Here is a 21,042-nt window from a genome sequence, read left to right on the forward strand (position 1 = left end):
CAACCTTAAAAAATTTGGCGTGGGTAGGGCTTTATAACATGGAGCTTACATGCAGTCAAAAGCTGCACTCAGACATCAAGAACACCTTCAAGATTCAACCTGAAGCAGAGATTTGTGTCAAGCTGCAGATAGGTATGATCTAAACGTCAGCCGAGTTTCACCAGTGTGACAGCACATAATTCGTCTGGCTCTATCTTAGGCTTAGAACACAGTTTAATAGCTGTTATACCATTTGCAATCTGCCATAATGATTTTCATAATGCTTTTAAAAATGATATGGTTTTCTCGATCAGATAATAATGTACCAGGCTAAAGACAAGACATGTTCATTCAGATAAAATCTACAGTAATGTGCAAGACCCACTTTCGGTTGTTTGCAGTAAAGAATAGGTTACTGCTTTTCAATGTGAAAAAAAAAATTCCTATATAATATTCCTATATAAAAAAAAATCTTTTAAGCTGACCACATGGAGCTTTGTATTTACTGTTTAAACGCTTTGTTGTTTTACAACTTTACAAAATTTCTGATGAATTAAACCATTCATTTTCTGTAACAGCTTATTCAGTTCAGGGCGTGGTGGGTCTGTATGGAGTCAAAAAAGGGTCAAAAATATTTTGAGTTTGTAAAACAATACTCACAAATGTAACGGAAATTGTAACTGCATTTGAGCAACTACATACACGTAATATTAAAATCTTACACATTTAAAAATTCTTTCTATCCACATTTGTGCATTCCAATACATCTGTGGACTTTAATATTACGTGTATAGTTGCTTAGACCCAGTTACAAATTCCGTTACATTTGTGAGTATTGTTTTACAAACTCAAAATATTTTTTGACCCTTTTTTGACTCCATAGGTTCGGAGCCTTCCCGGAATGACTGTGCCTAAGGTAGGAAAACGTCCTTCAAGAGTGACAAACATTCACCCATTCACTCACACACACCCTTGGACACTTTTGAGTATCCAATCCATCTACCACCACTTTGAACAGTGGGAGGAAACCGGAGCACCCAGAGGAAACCCACACAGACACAGAGAGAACACTCCAGACTCCTCACAGACAGTCTAACCCACAACCTGATGACCCTGGTGCTGTGTGATTACGACACTACCCATTGCATGCTGTTGTTATTATTATTATTATTATTATTATTATTATTATTATTATTATTGTTATTATTATTTAAAAAACACTGAAAAGTTTAGCCTGAGAAGCTGGTTGCATTTTCTTTAAATCCAAAACACTTTGACTGATGCTGAGGTCTGGGCTCTAGGGTGGATAGTATATTTCTCTGAGAACACATAACCTGCTTAGTTAAATTGCAAGTTTCTACCAGGTTTTTCACGGATATTAAGAGTCCTATTTCCCAATTATTTAATAATTTACTGATTTATTTCATTATTTAATAATTATTAATAAAAATAAAATAAAATAAATTTTAAAAATAAAATTTACTTTTAAAAATTGCTCTTCCCCTCCCCATTTTTATGTTTAAACTTAGAGGCCAAGGCTTTAAAAAATTCTATATTATATTATATATTCATACAGGGGTTGGACAATGAAACTGAAACACCTGGTTTTTATACCACAATAATTTATTAGCATGGTGTAGGGCCTCCTTTTGCGGCCAATACAGTGTCAGTTCGTCTTGGGAATGACATATACAAATCCTGCACAGTGGTCAGAGGGGTTTGAAGCCATTCTTCTTGCAGGATAGTGGCCAGGTCACTACGTGATGCTGGTGGAGGAAAACGTTTCATGACTCGCTCCTCCAAAACACCCCAAAGTGGCTCAATAATATTTAGATCTGGTGACTGTGCAGGCCATGGGAGATGTTCAACTTCACTTTCATGTTCATCAAACCAATCTTTCACCAGTCTTGCTGTGTGTATTGGTGCATTGTCGTCCTGATACACGGCACCGCCTTTAGGATGCAATGTTTGAACTATTGGATGCACATGGTCTTACTGGTGTGATGTGCAGTTAATGAAGATTGGCCACCAGGCTGCTCCAATTCAGCCATGAAACCTCTCACACTACAATGACAGGTGTTTCAGTTTCATTGTCCAACCCCTGTGTATATAGAGTGCTGACTCTGACTTTCCACATTATTCCACATACAAGCACTTTTTACATGGCTCACCTCAAGGTTGTGTCGATTTGTCAAAGCTTAGGCTGCGTGCGTGTCTTACCATGATCGGGGCCCTTAAGGGCCAGTCTGGTCTGGTGGTGGGGGAGAATCTCCATTTTGACGTGTTCACAGGCACTGGCCAGGAGCTGAGTGGCTTCAGCCAGTGTGCAGTATTCCATACTTGTACCATCTACCGACAGGATATGGTCACCTGCATGAAGTGCTCCACACCTGCAGAAAGATACACATCGCTTTATCTCTAACATTTAAAGAACAGAGTAAACAGATGTAAGTTAACACCTACATTTCTTAGCTTATAATTCAGTGGTCAATCAGTGGTTAAAGGAGTAGGACTGCAGCTTGTTCATCTACCCACTGGCTCTTATTAGTGGGATACAAGTAATCAATCTTCTGCAGTTTTACTAAGTATAGAGTGACCTAACAAAACTGAACTGACTGCATGTTATAAATCCAGCACATGGAGATTATGCTGAGATACACTGTTTTTCCCTAATACTTATTTTTACTGTTTACATACAAATGAAAGTGTGTGCTTTTAAGGCACTAACAGCTCAGAGAAAAAGTCAGAATATTAAAATCCCAGCAAAGTGCACCCTTTAGATCAAAAAACGATGGCATCTACATCCCTTATATTATGACCTACATAGTGTATTACATAAGGTGTAAAGAGCCACTTGGGATCTGCCAGAAATTGCAATAACATACTAATGGTTGAGAGGATTATTTAAAACATGGCAGTGTACTTTTATAAGAATATAGTATAACAATATTTATAACAAGCACATGATCTATATTCGTATGTATTTCCCAATGGGCTTTTAATTTGTATTTAATGTGAATGTGTCATGCTTTTGCTCCTTAGCACTTGGCTCTGTTTTGCTTGGTTCTTGTCCCGTCCTTTGTCTCCACCTTTGTCCACCTAATCATTAGTGTTCCCACCTGTGCTTCCTCTGTGGTCCTGCCCTCTCAGTGTTTCCCAGCTGTTCCTTGCCTGTGGTCCTGTGTATATCCTTGGTTTCAGTGTTTAAGTGAGTTATTAGAAAAAGAAAACTCCCTTAAATCGCTCCAGAGCCACTCCCTGCACTGATTATATAAAAGTGTGAACCGGCTGAGGAATAACCAATTAAAATCTTGATTTCAGTTTTGGGGTGGGATATTGGAACTGCCTTTCTATAACTGCGCAGCTGCAGCTTCAGAGATTAATGCCACTGAGCACACTTATATCGATTTTGGCAAAGGTTGCATATGTGAAGCACTAACTAATGGGCATGATTTATGTTAGGGGGACATTATATTTGCCAAATGTCCGGTCTGGAGCATTTCTTACTGTTGCTAGGAGACAATTTACAGGTCATAATAGAGGTGCAAATCATTTACCATTGTTTCAAACTAGTCATGCCACAGAGACATGTTTCCAGATTTCAGTAGCATCAATTTTGCCATGCCACGTTTGCAGGCTTGGTGCCACCCCTGGATTTGTTTTGGCAATTGATTTCACATCCTTCTCCTCGTCCCTTGACCAATCGTGACAGTATGTTATGTAGGTATGAGAGATTTGGAATAAAGGCTCGCATAAAAAGCCTTGCAGTTTAAGGGGTTAAACATGCAGAACTGTGCGCTGAATGTGAAAACAGGCCATCTCTGTTTTAACAACAAGAACTATAAAAGTATCTGCTCATTACTGCGCAGAACATAGTGCCTTGTGTGTGGGAGCATGAAAATCGGTTATCTACAAAGCATTAACTGTGCTCTTCTTAATGCTCCTCCCGGGAGCAAACTCCTGAATCATGTGGTGCGTTTGAGTCGTGCCGACCGAGGAGCTTTCACTCGCTCAGCAATCTGCCATCTTCATTATTCTTCCGGGCCCTTTCCCTTGGCCTCCATGCCAGATGAGTTATTGAATTTCTATAATTAGTCGCTTAGTGTTATACACTTTAAACCTTCAAAAAATTTCACATGTGGACAGTAGAAAGTTGTGGCTGTACCGCTCTCTCTGTTCCCTCAATCTCCACCCATTGATCTGGGTCAGAGAACAATGCAGGACTTGGGGAATAACAATGGCTTCTCAGTGAGGATCTAAAGCAGCTGTAGCCTACCACTGAGACTTGATGTGAGGAGTGATTAGGGGAGCATAGCTGTGCAGCAGAGAGAGGAGAATAGTACCACCACAGAAAAAACAGTATATGTCAAACGTTCGGGAACATAATTTATGTAGCATTGCATTACTTTGCGCCTTGGTATCACTTCATAGTCGCTCAGTTCAAGACAATTGGTTAGCTTAAAATGGCTGCTTTTCCACAGCATGGTACGTACTCGCTCAGGTATCTGTTATACTACAACATTCATTCATTCATTCATTATCTGTAAGCGCTTATCCAATTCAGGGTCGCGGTGGGTCCAGAGCTTACCTGGAATCATTGGGCGCAAGGCGGGAATACACCCTGGAGGGGGCGCCAGTCCTTCACAGGGCAACACATACACACACATTCACTCACACCTACGGACACTTTTGAGTCACCAATCCACCTACCAACATGTGTTTTTGGACTCCCGGAGTCCAAAAACACCCGGAGGAAACCCACGCAGACACAGGGAGAACACACCAACTCCTCACAGACAGTCACCCAGAGCGGGACTCGAACCCACAACCTCCAGGCCCCTGGAGCTGTGTGACTGTGACACTACCTGCTGCGCCACTGTGCCGCCTTTATACTTCAACAGCTCCCCGAAATGTTGACAGTGATGTTGCACTGATGTAGCTGCATTATGTAAACTAAAATGGTAGGTGACATTAAGCATTGTTTACTCATCATGTATTTGCATGTTGTCGTCTTGTTGTTTGGGCCTGAACATAGCCTCACACATCAGTTCAGACAGATCATCCCCTCCTTGCTGCACCTTCCAGCTCTCGTTGCTTTCTTTTATTGAACCTCTTCAAAAAACCAAAGCATAATTTTATGAGCTGCTGTTGTGAGTTGCATCAAACCAGATGTGATCACTGTTGTGTTGTGGAGATTTTACATACGTCTAGTTTGTACTGGGTGTCTGCATGTTGTCGTGATTGATACTCAGGTCTCTCACAGGCCAATCAGCATCCTGCAAGACTTACATGTCAGGGTTCAGCCTCTACTCTGTTTGCAGGCCCCAAATTTACCTAATTGAAAAAGCAAAAATGCAGAGTAGAACCGAATCGAGTAGGTACCAAGCAGCGGAAAATGGCCAGATGTGTGTTTTCTTTCAGCTGTTACCTTTGTACTTTAAATAAAAAATACTATATCTGTATAGAAATGACCATGATTTGCTATGAACCCACATTGTTGACAGCAGGGATCATAATGAAATACTAATTTCTAATGTAAACGCTTGATGTGACTGACATATTCATCTTTCAAAATGGGGAAATTCACAGAAAGCTGAGATTAAAAATTGTGCAAAAAGTGTGCATTTATATTAATTAATGAAATGCTGGGAAGGGGTGAGAGATAGGTTGGGCTGTTCAGATTATTAAAGGAGCTGGTGCCTCTACAACTCCTCCACCCATTGTCCAGGTAATGTGAGTGGTAAGGGAGATTACCTGTCAGCGATGCTGGCCGGCTTGACCTTGTCGATGATGATGACCTGTTTGTTGCAGTACATGGAGGTAGAGAGAGCCACTCCGAGACTGGAACCCAAAGGCTTAGCAACTTCCACGAGGAGAGGACCAGACGCACTGGCTATAGAGTCTGAAAGGGGAGAGAGAGAGAGAGAGAGAGAGAGAGAGAGAGAGAGAGAGAGAGAAGGAACAGAAAAACACACATCAAGGAGAGAGTTTCACACATGCGCACATACACAAACACACACTTACACACACCCTCACCTCATTAGAGTGAATAGGGTGAGTGGATGGGCTAGCGCCTCTAAAAGCCTAATAGAAGTAATTCCACATGACGGCTTGGTTAAGGGTGCCACTAAAAGGCCTGATTACACCATACATCTTAAAACAGGAGCAGGTGCAGGGAACACAACATGCTCACTCTCTCTCACATACACACACACACACACCATATGCTTCCTCCCTACAATCCCCAGCACATGCTAGAACCACTTGCTGCCCATTATAAAGATGAACTGTCCATGCTGTGGCTCAGGAGAGCGAAAGCAATGGCTCTTTAGTGGGAATAGGAGTGAGTCTGACCGCTGCATTTGTCCTCCACTGTATAAACACACACAGCATGCCTAGTCCCACCAGCACAAATACATAAACACAACCAGAAATGAATATAGACATTTTATGGTATTGCTAACTCATACCAAGCACAATCCATTACACACATTTTATTGTTCACGTAAAACAAGGTTGTTCTTAGGCACTATTTGCACTTCCCAAACTTTTCCTGCACTGCCTCCTAAATAAGAATATGAACCTCCCAACTCCAACACACACACACACACACACACACACACACACACACACACACACACACACACACACACACACACACACACACTGTACATGCCTTTTGCTTCCAAGCTCCAGTGGAATTTACACTGAAATTCATACAAATCTGCAACCTATTTTTTAACAAAACAAAATAAGTTTACAAATCACCTTTAGAATGGAATTATTACAAGCAATGTGCAAAATGTAGCTAAGTCATTTGCCTTGCACTCCAGCCAGCCCACAATAGTTTCACAATAATCCCCCGCTTTGGGAACAGCTGAGTATTGATTGATGGAGTGACATACACATACACAAGTACATTTACAGTCATGACCTGGTGGTATTATTTTTACTCCTGCTTTTGCTGTGAGTGTGTAAGAAACATTTATCAGGGTCGTAAAAAGTCTGCACCACTCACTTTTCACAATCCAATCAAATCCATCTGGCTATAACTGCGCTCAAAGTGGCTGACTGACTGACTCAGAACTTTAGGGCAGAAAATGGATTTTTATTTCTGACTCAGGTAAACATTAATGGCGAAACCTCATGGTCCAATGCATTTTTGCAGCCTTCCCAAATAATCATTTGCAAAAACAAAAGTCTTATGAAGCCAGAGAAAAATACTTCACTACCTCTTTCATCTTCAAGAGGACAGAGTCTGCAGTGGAAGCGTGCTGATGAAAGTGTCTAAAGCACATTAGCTGCTGAGCTGGGAGTCTATGCTGGCGGTGGCTGGCTAATGTGGCATGATGGATTGATCCAGTGATTGATGGAGAGAAAGGATGAGTGAGGAGGATCCGTTTGAAAGACCAATGATCTGAACTCAGCCAAAATCCAGGGTCTGGTCTATCCCACCTCATCCACACCCACATTTGAACACTGTGGGCTAATTTGCCAACATTTTCCAAGCCTCTCCTTACCTTAACTGTCTTAAGTGCTACTTCACAATAAAATACCTCCCTTTAATTTGAACATTCTGTCTGCAAAAGCACACACACACACACTACAGAATGGGAATTAGCATTAGCTTAGACTTCATTACGCTGTGAAATGTATGAGCTATGATAGAAGATACTCTAAAATATTTTGAACATATTGTAGATATCTAATATAAGACAGCAATTTAAAATGGCTAGTCAATAACTCATGCTGATATTAAAGGAGTTCAGTTAGTGCTTTAGCTGAGTAGATTAACTTCTGTGCTAAAAGCTTTGCTTAATTAGCTTATTATGTACACAGCTAGATCGCTGACTTTCAGATAGGGCTCATTTCCTTCTTTGATTGAACATTATGTAATAGTTTTTACCTTAAAATTACAACTTCAAAATCATTGTGATGTTTCTCTGACCTGTAACAGAGCAGGTAGAACCTCTGCCATTGCTTCTCTGGGCTCAGCACTGCAGAAACTGCACTACGTATCTTTAGGAGGAGGGTAGAAAACCACGCAAACTTCAGCCCCTCCCCACTGACTTCAAGGCATTCATTCATTCATTCACCGCTTATCCAATTCAGGGTCGCGGTGGGTCCAGAGCCTACCTGGAATCATTGGGCGCAAGGCGGGAATACACCCTGGAGGGGGCGCCAGTCCTTCACAGGGCAACACAGAACCACACACATTCTGACACTTTTGAGTCGCAAATCCACCTACAACGTGTGTTTTTGGACTGTGGGAGGAAACCGGAGCACCCGGAGGAAACCCACGCAGACAAAGGGAGAACACACCAACTCCTCACAGACAATCACCCGGAGCAGGAATCGAACCCACAACCTCCAGGTCCCTGGAGCTGTGTGACTGCGACACTACCTGCTGCGCCACTGTGCCGCCCTGACTTCAAGACAGTGCTTTAAAAAAAATGAATGGCACTAGGGGGATCCCCAGGCCTTAAGGTTTGGGCTGTGTTATTCGTTCTAAGGCAGAAAAAAGCAGAAGCACAATAAGAATGTAAAAAATCCACAGCACAGCATGCTCAAACCCCTAATAATCTTAGCTTCCTTTCAGGCTAACTGCACTAGGCTGGCAGACAAAAAATGGTGCATAAAAAGGGTCTAAGAAAAATGCTGTGAATGTAATTAATATTGATATTAATGTGGTTCAATTTGTGTTTGGCAATGCTATATTGTTTTCCAGCCTAAGTCTACTGGATACTGCTTCTCCAATACTGACCTTCGCTGACCATGACTATCAATCTGATCAGTCAGACCAAAAGTTGCTTTATTTTATTTCAACCTCTTAACCATCTTTTCTTGTCTTACTTTTTTTTTGTTTGCATTTTTGCACTATACTCCCATGTGATTTGACGGAAATGCAGAGTAAGCTATTTTAGCACACATCATGATGACAGTCCAAATTTAGCATGCTGAGTTTGCTATTTCCCCCCAACTCACACTGTGGATGCATAGGCATTCGATTAGAATTTCCCTCAAATTTCATGCTTAGGTGCCCTTTTACTTTCCTCCTTAATCAGCCCCAATTCAGGAATGTGTGAAAAGAGTCTAACAGCTCCATTTATAGAGCAGAGCTCTAAAGTCATGTGAGGTCTTATTATGGGTCCCAGTATTGGAATAAGACAGACAACACAATGCCATTTACAATGCCAAGTCCAGAGCAGAGACTTCTCTCTGGGATTTTTTTTCCCCAATGGCCTTCTACCATTTGCTCACTTTGGCCCAGCAGCTTAAGTCCAGTAAGCTCATGCCCTAGAGTGGTCTTGCTGACATAATTAACACAATTAAATAATTTTTCAGTTCTGACAGTATGATGCTGGGGTATTTTGGCTGAATGATTAGCCCGTTCTTAATTTCAAGATTAATCACTGGCTACTTCAATAGATTAAGTCGTGATGTGTGCCTATAAAATGATAAGCAAATTACTGAATATACTGCTGACATATAATAATAACATCACTGAAATATACAGGGATTGGACAATGAAAGTGAAACACCTGTCATTGTAGTGTGGGAGGTTTCATGGCCAAATTGGAGCAGCCTGGTGGCCAATCTTCATTAACTGCACATCGCACCAGTAAGACCATGTGCATCCAATGGTTCAAACATTGCATCCTGAAGGCGGTGCCGTGTATCAGGACGACAATGCACCAATACACACAGCAAGACTGGTGAAAGACTGGTTTGATGAACATGAAAGTGAAGTTGAACATCTCCCATGGCCTGCACAGGCACCAGATCTAAATATTATTGAGCCACTTTGGGGTGTTTTGGAGGAGCAAGTCAGGAAACGTTTTCCTCCACCAGCATCACGTAGTGACCTGGCCAATATCCTGCAAGAAGAATGGCTTCAAATCCCTCTGACCACTGTGCAGGACTTGTGTATGTCATTCCCAAGACGAATTGACGCTGTATTGGCCGCAAAAGAAGGCCCTACACCACACTAATAAATTACTGTGGTCTAAAACCAGGTGTTTCAGTTTCATTGTCCAACCCCTGTATCTCTGTCACATCCAAACCTCAGCATTTTTATTGAAGCCGTAGATTACATTCTATTAATATTAAGAATGGAATTATAGACATATTTATTTGGAATTACTTACAATTAATTCTGTTTACATCCTACATAGATCCAACATCTTTTCCTTATGAGCTCCAATTCTGATTTCAGTGCATTGAGTATAAGATGGAGGAGCTGTGTGTGTATGTATGTGTGTGTGTGTGTGTGTGTGTGTATAAAAGTGTTGTATTCTGTCATCACAAAATCAATTAATTGGCAGTAAAATGGCCTGTCTTGTTGCCTAAATTTAACATATGGATTGGATATATTCCAGAAGTGCTACTCAATAAGTGGTCTCCGGTTCAGGATGGCAGACTATCAGTCTGCATATTGTGCCATCTCCTTCATGTGGGCCAATCACAGAGCTTGTAAAACAATTTTCATGGCAACAATGACAACAGGCAGTCATTCTGTCAACATGTGCTTGTCAAAAGCTGCTTAGCAAATCAAAAAGGTGGGCTAATAGCACCTCCAAAAACTACAATCACTGCTTCAAAATTGGTCTGTACAAAGAGAAGCTGACAGTGAAAACGCTGCTCGTTTAAGGATAAATGGACTGAAAAATAAGCATTCACCTGACCTCACTGGACATTTAGTTCTGTAGAAATCTGGTAAGCGAACATCTAAGATACATAGATTCATAGCTCAATTCCCACTGATTTATGTTTATGTAATTTAGGAAATGAGTGGTAAATTCTGAAATAGAATTTAAATTTGAGTAATTTATTAAAAATTCAAACACTTTCCTGCTCTTTTGTCTTTTTATGGTAACTGTTGATAGTTGTCATTTTACCGAACAAAGTTAAACTAACCATTAAGTAGTGATAAGAATTTACTGGTCACTGCAGTCACTATAATTTCCATCAAGAAAAAACCTTGCAAAAGCATGTGCATCGATTTGTTCTGTTCTTGGGGATAAAATGGCACCCAATAGTACGTGTGAGTTTTGGTTTAGATGATTTAAAGTATGTGAATTTTTTTTTTAATGACAATTTTCAATTTGAGCCGCACGGTGGTGCAGCAGGTAGGTGTCACAGTCACACAGCTCCAGGGACCTGGAGGTTGTGGGTTTGATTCCCGCTCCGGGTGACTGTCTGTGAGGAGTTGGTGTGTTTTCCCTGTGTCTGCGTGGGTTTCCTCTGGGTGCTCCGGTTTCCTCCCACAGTCCAAAAACACACGTTGGTAGGTGGATTGGCGACTCAAAAGTGTCCGTAGGTGTGAATGTGTGAGTGAATGTGTGTGTGTGTCTGTGTTGCCCTGTGAAGGACTGGCGCCCCCTCCAGGGTGTATTCCTGTCTTGCGCCCAATGATTCCAGGTAGGCTCTGGACACCCGCGACCCTGAATTGGATAAGGGTTACAGATAATGAATGAATGAATTTTCATTTTTTTCACTATGGGACAGTTAGCATCAAATGACAAAAGGTCAGAAGAGTGTTTGAATATTTAAATGCTTTTTGCCTCCTGCTTGAAAGTGACTATTTTGGAGATACATGGTTTTGTTAGGACAACAATAATATGAAAATATACAAGGTAATAAGTATGTCATGATTTTGATCACATACTACGGTAGGTGTCATGTAGCCTCTGTACACTTGCAGCAACTCCTAGTCCTACTTCATTCCTTCTCACTGATACACAGTCCCTCAAATTTGCTGATGATAACTGAACAGTGAAAGTTGTTCCATTTACGACAAGTACCTGCTACCTGGGGGCTGAAGATTGTTTCAATCACAGGAACATTCCACCTTTAGAGTGCAGTATAATGAGGGGTGTCTGAGTGCTGCTGAATGTTTTGCACTGCGGTGATTGCTGTGTTGAGCTGCAGTAGGGTCTAGGACTGAAAGTAGACAGATGTGTTTTCCAAGAAGGTGCTTGTTTTTTATGATTTATGCACACAGCGCACCCCAGTCTCCGGTGGTCCTTCTTCATCAAGGCTTCTTTAATGCAGGCAAGATAAAAAGAAGCAGGGAGGTGTGGGGTAGTTCAGGCAGCTCAGCGCAATATTCAGGGACAATGGAGCAGCCAGAGAGAATTTAGAGAAGAGAACCGCTTTAGATGAGAAGACAAAGGCTTCTGCTTATGAGCATTAAGCTTTAGATAGAAGCCTAATGAAGCTATCAGACACCAATCAACACACGCCACCATTTCCCCACAGACAGAATAATACACTCAGCAAGGCAGGGTCAGTGAGTTTTAAGTCAGGAAATCATTTGTAATATTTGGGAAATGTTCATGTTCTGTCAATATAATATAGAACCAGGAACCAGAACAGTACTAAATTAGTTAGACCACAAAAATACTCAACCAAACAGGACAACTCTTCTGTAATGTAATGCTATTTGCACAGCGCTACAGATGTTTAAACTGTGCTATATTCATATCATTCTACATACAGTAGTTCTTCTATAGATATATTTACCCGCATATATTCACACAGCTCCTCATGCCCTCATTGTTATATTATTATTTTATTATTATATTATTCATTATTATATTATTATTGTTCTTTCTTTATTTATTGTATTTTTATTGCCTTAATTTAATAGTTGGTAATAGTCTGTATGCTTGTCCGGTCTGTTTAGATTTATGTATAGTACTTTGGTCTGTAATTACTGTCATGCAACTGGGCTCCTGAATATGGAGACATTTCCACCTTAAGTAATTCAAAACAGCAAACATATGTCAATATTACCCACCTAGAGAGCAGGAATAGAGCAAAATTTTTTCAAAATTTGGATTTCTCCCCATTGTTTTAATACATCCAGATGCGTTTTCTCAGCCATAAGCCGAGATAGAGAAAGCCTAGCATACTCGACTGAGACCCTTGTTTTTTTTTTTTTTTATCCATTTATAGACACTGGAGCTTCGTAAACACATTAGACCAGTTTTGAGCACACAAACAGGCTGGAGAGAAGCAAACGGTGAGGAAACATCCTCAGATCGTTATAAAAAGTGTTTTTTGGTTACAATTGTGAAAGTCACCTTTAACCAATCAAGACAAGGTCAAATTAGTAGATACCTCATATAACTAGTAAATTCAGCTACATTTATGGTGCACCTCTCATGAACATAAAAGTTTAAATATACATGGACAGCTTCTCTATAGAAAAGCATGAAATGAAATGAAATGAAATGAAATGAAATGAAATGAAATGAATGAATGTATTCATGCTCAGTGCCAAGCACTGACTTGATAGGTATATGCCCCACTGCACTGGGCTGTCAAACAGTAGAACTGTGCTCTCTGGAGTAATAGAACACCACCCTATATCTTTAGAAGTGGCTTTTCTGACATAGAACTAATCATCAATTGTCCCTGACCTCACTAAGGCTCTTGTAACAAACGGTTATCAAATTCTTTCATGAATGTTTCAACAGCTACTGTAAAGCTTTCCCAAGAGAGAAGATGGGGGACAAACTGCCTATTAGTACCCTTCATTCAGAAGAAATAATGAATGAACAAGTGCCCACAAACATGACCCTGTAGTATATGCACCTACTGGTCAAACATTTTACATGTCTAGGGCACTAGGCGTGAAGTGGTCATTTGCAGTATGTTCTGAAAAAACCACTGCAACAGCTGGTTAGTTGTTCTAAAAACAATAGCTGAGAATATAACACTAATATTACAAACTTGATGTGCCCAAAAATGTTATAACAGTATTTTTTCTATATTTATATTAATCATAATATTTCTCATAATATAAAATTTTATAACACATTTACTGGTTGTAAATGACACCTTTAAAAAAATGAAGACTGAATAATCCAATTGCTCATTTTACAATATTTACATTTTTATATTCAGACCATAATGCACATGCACATTATACGCAAATTGCTCAAATCCACAAGGATAATTTTATTGGAACTTTGTAAATAATTGTGATTACCCCAGATAATGAAAAATTCTAACATCATATAAAACTTACTTATTATTTTCCTACCATAAAAAAGTAATCTGTCTTGTGTTTTGAGACCTCGCACAAACTCAAGCATTCAAACAAGTCGAAAGAGTAAGAAGGTAAAATGAGAAACACTCCCAATGCAAGGTCTGGCCTATAAACTTATTCTTAATGCTTGTTGCCAATAGAAGCAGCCTGAACAAACAGCGCACCCTCAGACGCATATATTTGTGCTATTATGGTAAATGAATGTGCAGACAAAATACATAGAGAGAACAGGAAATAATATAATTTAATTTATACACACAATCCCTTGAATTAAACATATTAGAGCCCTGTTTATGTTCTCATTTTCAAATGGTTTCATACGCTCATTTACCATAATACCATGAGTATAAGCACCTAAAAGTGTGAAAGGGATAGAAAACAACATTTATCAAACTCTATTGCTCAAAGCATATCATTCTTATTGAGCAAAAATATATCGCAAATCAAATCGAAACCATTTCATCACCTAGCACTAGTACCAAACAAATTAAGAAAACCAACTGACTTCACTTAAAGAATGAAAAGGATAGAGATGTGCTCTATAACTGCACCTAAGGAAAGGTCACTTTGCTCAGCATGCATGAAGGTAACAGGAAGTACATCAAGCAAACAACCAATTTAGTGCCAGCATTCAGGCGTGCTGGCTGAAACAGGATGTGTATGTGTTTAGGGGGCAGGGCTTTGGTGGGAACACTAAACACACAGGGCTATGTGGGTTCAATGATCCATCCCTTAAATTGTGGAAGCAGTGTCCAATCCCCAAAGGTCCAAAGAAATAAAGAGGGAAAGAGGGGGAAAAAGAAAAAGAAAAAACAGACTCTGATGGCCACTGTGGGGCTGTTAGCAGTTAGCGCTGTCTGTTCTGTTGTCCTGACACAGGGTTAGATCAGTGCAGCCAAGCAATACCGCCATTTCCATCACACCTCCATCACTGAACACAGCAAGAAAAAAATCTATCACTTCCAGATCACAGCACGACAAAGTCATAACAGTAACACTGTTTAGCCACAGATTTCTCCAAGCCTTAACACATTCTTCCCTCTCTTTCTACCTCTACCTCTCTCTCTCTCTCTCTCTCTCTCTCTCTCTCTCTTTCCAGCAGTGTTAGTGAGAAAACACTCCACACTGTGTCATTTTTATCCATGTATTTACCCTGACATTTGGAGATCCAATCAAAACACATATTGACTTGGGAGGAAAGAGCAATGCAGCAGCTGCTGGGGTGTGAAATCAATATGTGCTAAAGGCACCTTATTGAGAACTCAAGAAATCTCTGAACAATACAGGACGAGAATGATAAATGTCCAAGTAAATATTCTGGGCATAGTTAATTCATGCTGGATGTATTTTTAATAAAAATGATTATACTGTTCTGTCCCTCAGTCAGGCATTACCAGAAAAGGGCTTTGAGTATTTGGATAGAACTTATATGGTGGCAATGTATGCCTTTTCTTGGCTATATGGATAGGAAGAAGTCTAGCCGTTCACCTGCAACAGCACAAACCAGCGTGATCGCTCAGAAAGTAAACCGATTAGCTGTTATTTTGAGAGTATAAAGTGGATGTTGAATGCCAATATTTTCTTCAGATTTCTAACTGTTATTCAGTGTTACATGCAGTAAACCGGTCATAGAACATTCTGCAGAACTGCTGTTCTAACAGCAAAACAAACTTCCCCTCCAGTTTGTATTCATTTAGTAGCTCCACATCCTTAACGCGGAAAGATATTTTTCAGTAAGTATCTGACTGTAGCTTGATTGTAGTTGAAGTTTAACTTGTCTGAAACTGAAACTCACTTGTAACTTGACTGTTTATTTTTATAGCACTTTCATTATGGGTTTTTGGCCATTTATTGTCGCCAAGAACTGCCGACTACTGCATGAAAAAAATCTGACTGATGCCAAAGGACCAGTCCCAAGTCTGCTATTTTGGCATGACGTGTAGAAGGAGACACATGACACATCGGACTAGTACCAGAGCCAGTAAAAAAAAACGATACACGGAAGTACATGTGGATCTACAGAGAGCCAATAAGAATGCAACTGGCAGAATGAGGCCAGGTTAATGCACTGAGGGAGCAACAAACAATCAGCATTGTGTGCTTGCTGTGTAGTGAGATTGCAGGGGCACCACAAGTCTGAAGTAACCCTTCTTCAGGACGGTGAATCCCCACAACACCACATACTGCTACACAGCCAACCCCCAAATACACATACATACACAAACCCCAACAAAACAACGTCTTTATCCTCTAAAACAACCTCTAAACAAATGTAGGTGCAAGGAAGTGGCCTTACCCATGATAGACACGTCGTACTCTATGAGGAGTGTGGCCTCCTGGCCGCACTGTTTGAGGATGCTCATGGCCTCTGCGTGCGAGGTGCCATGGAGGCGGATGCCGTCGATGCTTAGCAGTCGATCTCCAGGCTTGATGGTGCCTTCCCTGGAGGACAAGAAAACACACACACACAGACACGCCGTACACACAGTGTTAAGATAAGAAGTAAAAAAAATCCACAGTGGTCTAAAGAAGCTTAAACATAATCCTGTGCATTGAATAGCCCTCCCCCCAAAAAAAAAAAAAACCCTTTGAATTTGAGAAGGATCCATGGGTGCTTGCACATGAATAGAGAAAGATTCCCCAGAGAGTGCTTTATCTCCGAAGAAAGTTAACAAGGCACAAGGAGACCCTGATTGCCATCTTAGAATGCCATTATTCAGGATGGCTCCTGTTCCGCTGCTGCACTTAAGCATGCCATAGGGCCACTGAGAAGGAACGGTGCAGTCTCCTGTGCACCTCTACCAAGCCATTATCCTTCAGACCATTTAGAACAAATCCCTCTGCCTCATGCCTGGCTACTCCTCTACTTTATTAACCACAACACAGATCAGGCATGTCAATTAGCACCAGAGGCAGTGTTAAACCTCTTGTGCATTGGATGAGTTCTCAGTCAATTCAGAACCATCACCACTCCAGGACTGGGAGGAGATTTAGAGAGGTCTTAATGGAACGTTAGACAGTGAGACTGGAAACTGAGCTAGCTTCAAGTTAGAATGAGAACAAAATGAGAGCAGTTTTTTGTTTGTTTGTTTATTTTTTTTCTTATAACAACAACAAAATATTGTCCAGCCTGAGAGCAGCCATTGCACAACCTGATTGGACTCATAATGAGCTATAGTGATGCTGTAATGCCAATTGTATTGCGGATATAGGCAGCCCCAAGGCAGCAGGGTTACTGTGCTGGAGAAGAGACTGTATTCGCCTGGAGAAACAGGAATCATATCAGCGAAAGACAATAATTGGAGTATTCCGTCTGTGGGGAATGAAATCTCCATACAGAAAAATTAATATTGATGGAGCTCGAGAGGAAAGAAAGACATGGGCAGAGGCATGATGAGAATAATAACAGGGCAGAGTGCAAGCGTGAACAGAACTAGGAGTGGGAAGGGAATAAAAAAAACATGGCAGTCTATTTGCAATTCTCCATTGGGCGATGAAGTTAGAGAACATGGGTAATTTATTCCAATTTTGATATAGGAGGCAGATAGACTGGCTGAAGACAGTTTCAGTGGAGCTATTTACTGCAGCTTGAAACTAAGCCCATGATTCTGATCCAACTACAAAATGCTGAAGCATTTAGAGTGCAAGGAGTCTCCCTATAAGCTCCTATACACAGAGAGCAGTAACACATTTGATCCTCTCAGATGCAGCAACCAACCACCAGAACATTAGTGATACTTATTTATATTATTATTAGAACAAAGGGGAATTATTAAAATGTAATCTTAATTACATAACATTAAGATGAATACATTAATTCATATGAAAACATATCAGTTTAAAAATTAAAATGAAAATGGCAATGTAAACATAAGCTCATCTCAACTTTGGTCTCAGGATTAAAATTCTAATTCACTAATTCCATTTACGTTTGCAATTGAATTTTTGTCTATTGATATTTCATTTACATGTAGATTTGAATGCTTGGTGTATCTTTATTTAAATGAAAATGTTCTTCCCAATTATTTTTACATGCTTACAATCCATGATAATTATACTTAAACATAGTTACATACATTTCACGAACAGTTTGTTATTAATGTACGTACTTGTTTTTAGGGTATGTTGTTACTCATTGTTTGTATTTCTTATGTTGTTATAGCAATAAAAAAAAGAATGAACATGATCCATGTGATCCTGCTACAACTCTCTAAAAATAATAATAATTAAAAAAGTTATTCATCTAATATGCATTCAGTGACAATGCGTTTGAAATGTAATTTTCAAACTTATCACCATCCTAGAAATGCAAATTCAAATGTTAAAGGGGAAACAGCGCCTCACAACTTTAAAATGTCATTAGCACCCCTACTGTGCCCAGTCTGTATCAAAATTCTTGTGAAAATGCAAACAGAGCCGATACATTTTCACTTTCATGACACTTATCCTGTGAGGGTGTAGACAATACATTCACTACAATAGTATATCAATTCTAATAACCTGTAATAGCTTTATGTGGATAGAAAAAGCACTAAATTAGCATAGATAAAAAAGAAAAAAAATAGCAGCTATTAAAGAATGTGCAAATGAGAATAAGTACAGGACAATCTATACAATCCAGATGTTTTATAAGTCAAATATGCCCATTGCACTGAAAGGGTTTGGTTGTGAATAATGTTGACCAAGGGAGCCTGTTTCCAGCTGGCGATGCTGGCAGCCGTGTCTGCTGACCAGCGGAGCTTGTGTTGTCACCCGTTTGTTTTTGCTGCTCTGTCAGTTAGGACTCTTGTCCGAGGCACACCGTTTCAATCTAGTGACAGCTAATACTGCTGGCATTTACATTTTGGGAGCCAGATTTGGTCTTGTGAATGAGTGCTCTTCTCTGGTTTGACTGTCGGACTGCTAACTCTGCTGTGCTATAGTTTATTGTGTGGCTGTTTGTGTATTTTTGCTGTCTGCTGTATTTTTTGTTTTTGTTCTATCTGGATTGTAAAAGGACCTTGGGTATTTGAAAGGCACCATATATATTAAATGTATTCGTCTAAGTATCATAATTATTATAATTATTATAAGTTATCCAGTGTTTACAATCTTTGTTTCTTAAAACATTTTGGGGTAATATGTATTTTGAAGATCTGTAGATATATTTGTGTTAGATCTGTACATGTCTGGTCTTACAAAGTAAAATTGTGTTCAAGGAAAACTTGAACAAAAGGAGAAAAAAAAAAAAAAAAAAAAAAAAAAAAAAAAAAAACTTTATCAACATTAGGTATAAAACAGAAAAGATTTGCTGAATCACCTTTGTAAGGAAATTATTCAGAAAGTTTCACTACAATGAACCATTTCGTTTAAACCACTTGGAAAAGTACTGACTCCATGTAAATGACTTTGTTTACACCACAAAGACTTAGAATTAGACAGTACCATAAAAGAGCAGATACCAATTACTCTAGCAGCGTTCTGTAGCACCTCTCTTCTTTTTCATCAAGGTTTCTCACTATGAAGCCAAACTCTAACACTTAAAGACTTTTGAGGAAAAAAAAAACCCTAAAAAGGCTTTTAAAAGACTGATACCCTTTCTCATCTACTGACAATGAGGTTTTTAGTCACAGACTGTGATTTTGCAAAAACTGGGGATCTTGCAGGGTCATTATCTGCACGACTAAACAATATGAGATAACATTAAACACAGTTCGTATTATGATCATTTCAAAATGAGAAAAAGACTTGAGGTATCCTGACCACAATGCACCATATCATGACATCATGGGCTCTTGGAAATGAAGGAATAGTATTATCTGCAAGAACAGATACTGTCTCAATTGTTATGTGTAAAAATACGTTTTAAAGCATTTCTGTGTAACATATAATTGTAATTCATTATTCAAATATTCTCCTGCTCTTGTCGTTTTACACTAATTACAACAGTTGTTTTATTGAACACAAAATAACCTAAAAATGAGGTATAAATACACTATATTCACAAAAGCAAACACCATTAAATCATCTAAATCAAAACTCACACATACATTTGGATACAATATTATCCCCAAGAACAGAACAAATTGAAATTTTGCAGCACATTTTCCTTGACAGAAATGCAGTGACTAATAAATTATTCTCATTTGCAATTTTCAAACTGTTTCAATTTTTTTTTTTTAGTTATTTCAGTTTTTTAGTTATTTTTTTTGCATAAAACGACAATGGTAATTTTTCTACTAAGCAACAATTAACATCAAATGGTAAAAGAGCTTCAGAATATTTGAATTTTGAATTAGAAATTTACATTACACACACACACACAAACGCTTTAAACATAATTTGTACACCTAATATTACCATCTGTGATAAACAGAATAAGCCTTGCTCATTGATATTAGAACATCCTCGAACGTTGGAAATGTGTGTGCATCCTCAAGCTGTTGTTTTGGTTTATCTAGGAACGCCGAGGCCTTTGACATAAGGAGGACTATCTCACCTGTCAGCGGGGCCTCCGGGTCTGATAGTTGTTATGGTAACCGGGCGAGATTTGTTCCTGTCTTCATGGGCGCCTCCTGTGGGGACATTGCAACACATTAACACTTCTGACAAATGTGGTCATGAAGATAAACATACTGCACACGTGCTCTTGGGAACTAATGTTTACTACAGATAAGTTTTGCCTTCCATAGCCACAGATCTGAGCGCAACCCATAACTCGCTGCTTCTGAATGCAAGACTTTAATGCATTTCCCAGTGCATTTCCCAGTACTCTCCTCACTATAAAGAAAGTTTAGACACTCCTTCCAATTAGTTAATTTAGCTCATTACTTCCACAGTTTGTATGATCTCCATGTAGAAGCATTGACGAAAAGCATGGGGAGATGGGAAGTAACAATGCCCAAAGTCCACCTCTCAGCTAGAGGGAAAGAGGGGTTGTAGAACAGTGAAACTCTGGAATGATAGAGCAACATTCAAAATCTGGGGTGAGTTGGCGTTAGTGGTCCAGAACCAATCATCCAATA

General features: G+C 39.6%; 1 protein-coding gene across 15 annotated transcripts in view; it reads right to left on the bottom strand.

Annotated features, from left to right (window-relative positions):
* The window catches only part of grip1 (glutamate receptor interacting protein 1), a 401,866-nt gene that overhangs the window by 66,775 nt on the left and 314,049 nt on the right, over positions 1-21,042 (bottom strand). For all 15 annotated transcript variants that reach the window (XM_066667721.1, XM_066667725.1, XM_066667724.1 and 12 more), the window contains exons 6-9: positions 20,517-20,592; positions 16,335-16,480; positions 5,734-5,881; positions 2,200-2,369 (exon numbers count right to left, since the gene is read on the bottom strand). In XM_066667721.1, the coding sequence (XP_066523818.1) occupies positions 2,200-2,369; positions 5,734-5,881; positions 16,335-16,480; positions 20,517-20,592 (540 nt within the window). The remainder of the gene's footprint in view (positions 1-2,199; positions 2,370-5,733; positions 5,882-16,334; positions 16,481-20,516; positions 20,593-21,042) is intronic.

The sequence above is a fragment of the Hoplias malabaricus genome, chromosome 4, assembly GCF_029633855.1.
Source record: "Hoplias malabaricus isolate fHopMal1 chromosome 4, fHopMal1.hap1, whole genome shotgun sequence".
In the NCBI taxonomy this organism is placed as follows: Eukaryota; Metazoa; Chordata; class Actinopteri; order Characiformes; family Erythrinidae; genus Hoplias; species Hoplias malabaricus.